The 1047-nt window shown below is 65.8% G+C and overlaps 1 protein-coding gene across 1 annotated transcript in view; it reads left to right on the plus strand.

Annotated features, from left to right (window-relative positions):
• Nucleotides 1-830, plus strand: part of LOC109925968 (DENN domain-containing protein 4B) — a 21767-nt gene extending 20937 nt beyond the window's left edge. The window contains exon 16 of the mRNA XM_048620313.1: nucleotides 471-830. Within this exon, the coding sequence (XP_048476270.1) occupies nucleotides 471-711 (241 nt within the window). The 3' untranslated portion in view covers nucleotides 712-830. The remainder of the gene's footprint in view (nucleotides 1-470) is intronic.
• The last annotated feature ends 217 nt before the right edge of the window (nucleotides 831-1047 follow it).

Below are 1047 nucleotides of genomic sequence, written 5' to 3' on the forward strand. Positions count from 1 at the left end.
TCCCTCCCTGCCTCGTTCCCTCCCTGCCTCGTTCCCTCCCTGCCTCGTTCCCTCCCTGCCTCGTTCCCTCCCTGCCTCGTTCCCTCCCTGCCTCGTTCCCTCCCTGCCTCGTTCCCTCCCTGCCTCGTTCCCTCCCTGCCTCGTTCCCTCCCTGCCTCGTTCCCTCCCTGCCTCGTTCCCTCCCTGCCTCGTTCCCTCCCTGCCTCGTTCCCTCCCTGCCTCGTTCCCTCCCTGCCTCGTTCCCTCGCTCGCTCGTTCCCTCGCTCGTTCCCTCGCTCGTTCGCTCCCTCGCTCGTTCGCTCCCTCGCTCGTTCGCTCCCTCGCTCCCTCCCTCCCTGTCTCTGTCCGTCTGTGACATGCTGTCATCCTGATGTGCTGGGAGACTGTCAGGCTGTGCCTGGTTGTGAATGTAATAAGAACCGCGCTGTGCCTTGCCGTGCCATGACATACTCTGCTGTGCTTGGCTGCAGTTCTCGGGAAGGCTCCATCAGCACTGCCAGTTTCCAGCTGACCCTGACTGATCACCAGGCCAGCACCCAGTCTCCTGTGCTGAGTGATCGCAGCCAGATCCTGGGCGAAGATGACACTGAGCCGGATTACCCGGCCAAATGGAGCAGCACGCTGGTGAGCCGCAGACCCGGCCCCTCTTGTCTTCACAATCTCCCCGTTCATTTAGCTCTTATCTCAGGCCCTTCCCCAGGGCAGCAGTGAGTGGAGTGGGGAGGTGGGGGGCGAAAGGGTCTATTCTCCCCCCACGCCCCGACCTCTCCTCCCACCGGGTGAGGGAGGGGCATGGTGTCTGTTCTGCTGGGCAGCGAGGTGGGGGGATTGGGGCCTGTTCCCTGGGGTGAGGCGGGGGGGGGGGTGTGCGGTGCCTGTTCTGCTAGGGAGTGATGTGGGGGGGGTGGGGGGGGTGGGGCCGGTTCCCGGGGGTGAGGGGGGGGGGGAGGGTGTGCGGTGCCTGTTCTGCCAGGGAATGATGTGGGGAGAGCGGGGTCTGTTCCCTGGGGCGAGGGGGGAACGTGGTGTGGGTGGGGTGGGGTGGGG

This window comes from Rhincodon typus, chromosome 46, assembly GCF_021869965.1.
Source record: "Rhincodon typus isolate 14 chromosome 46, sRhiTyp1.1, whole genome shotgun sequence".
NCBI lineage: Eukaryota > Metazoa > Chordata > Chondrichthyes > Orectolobiformes > Rhincodontidae > Rhincodon > Rhincodon typus.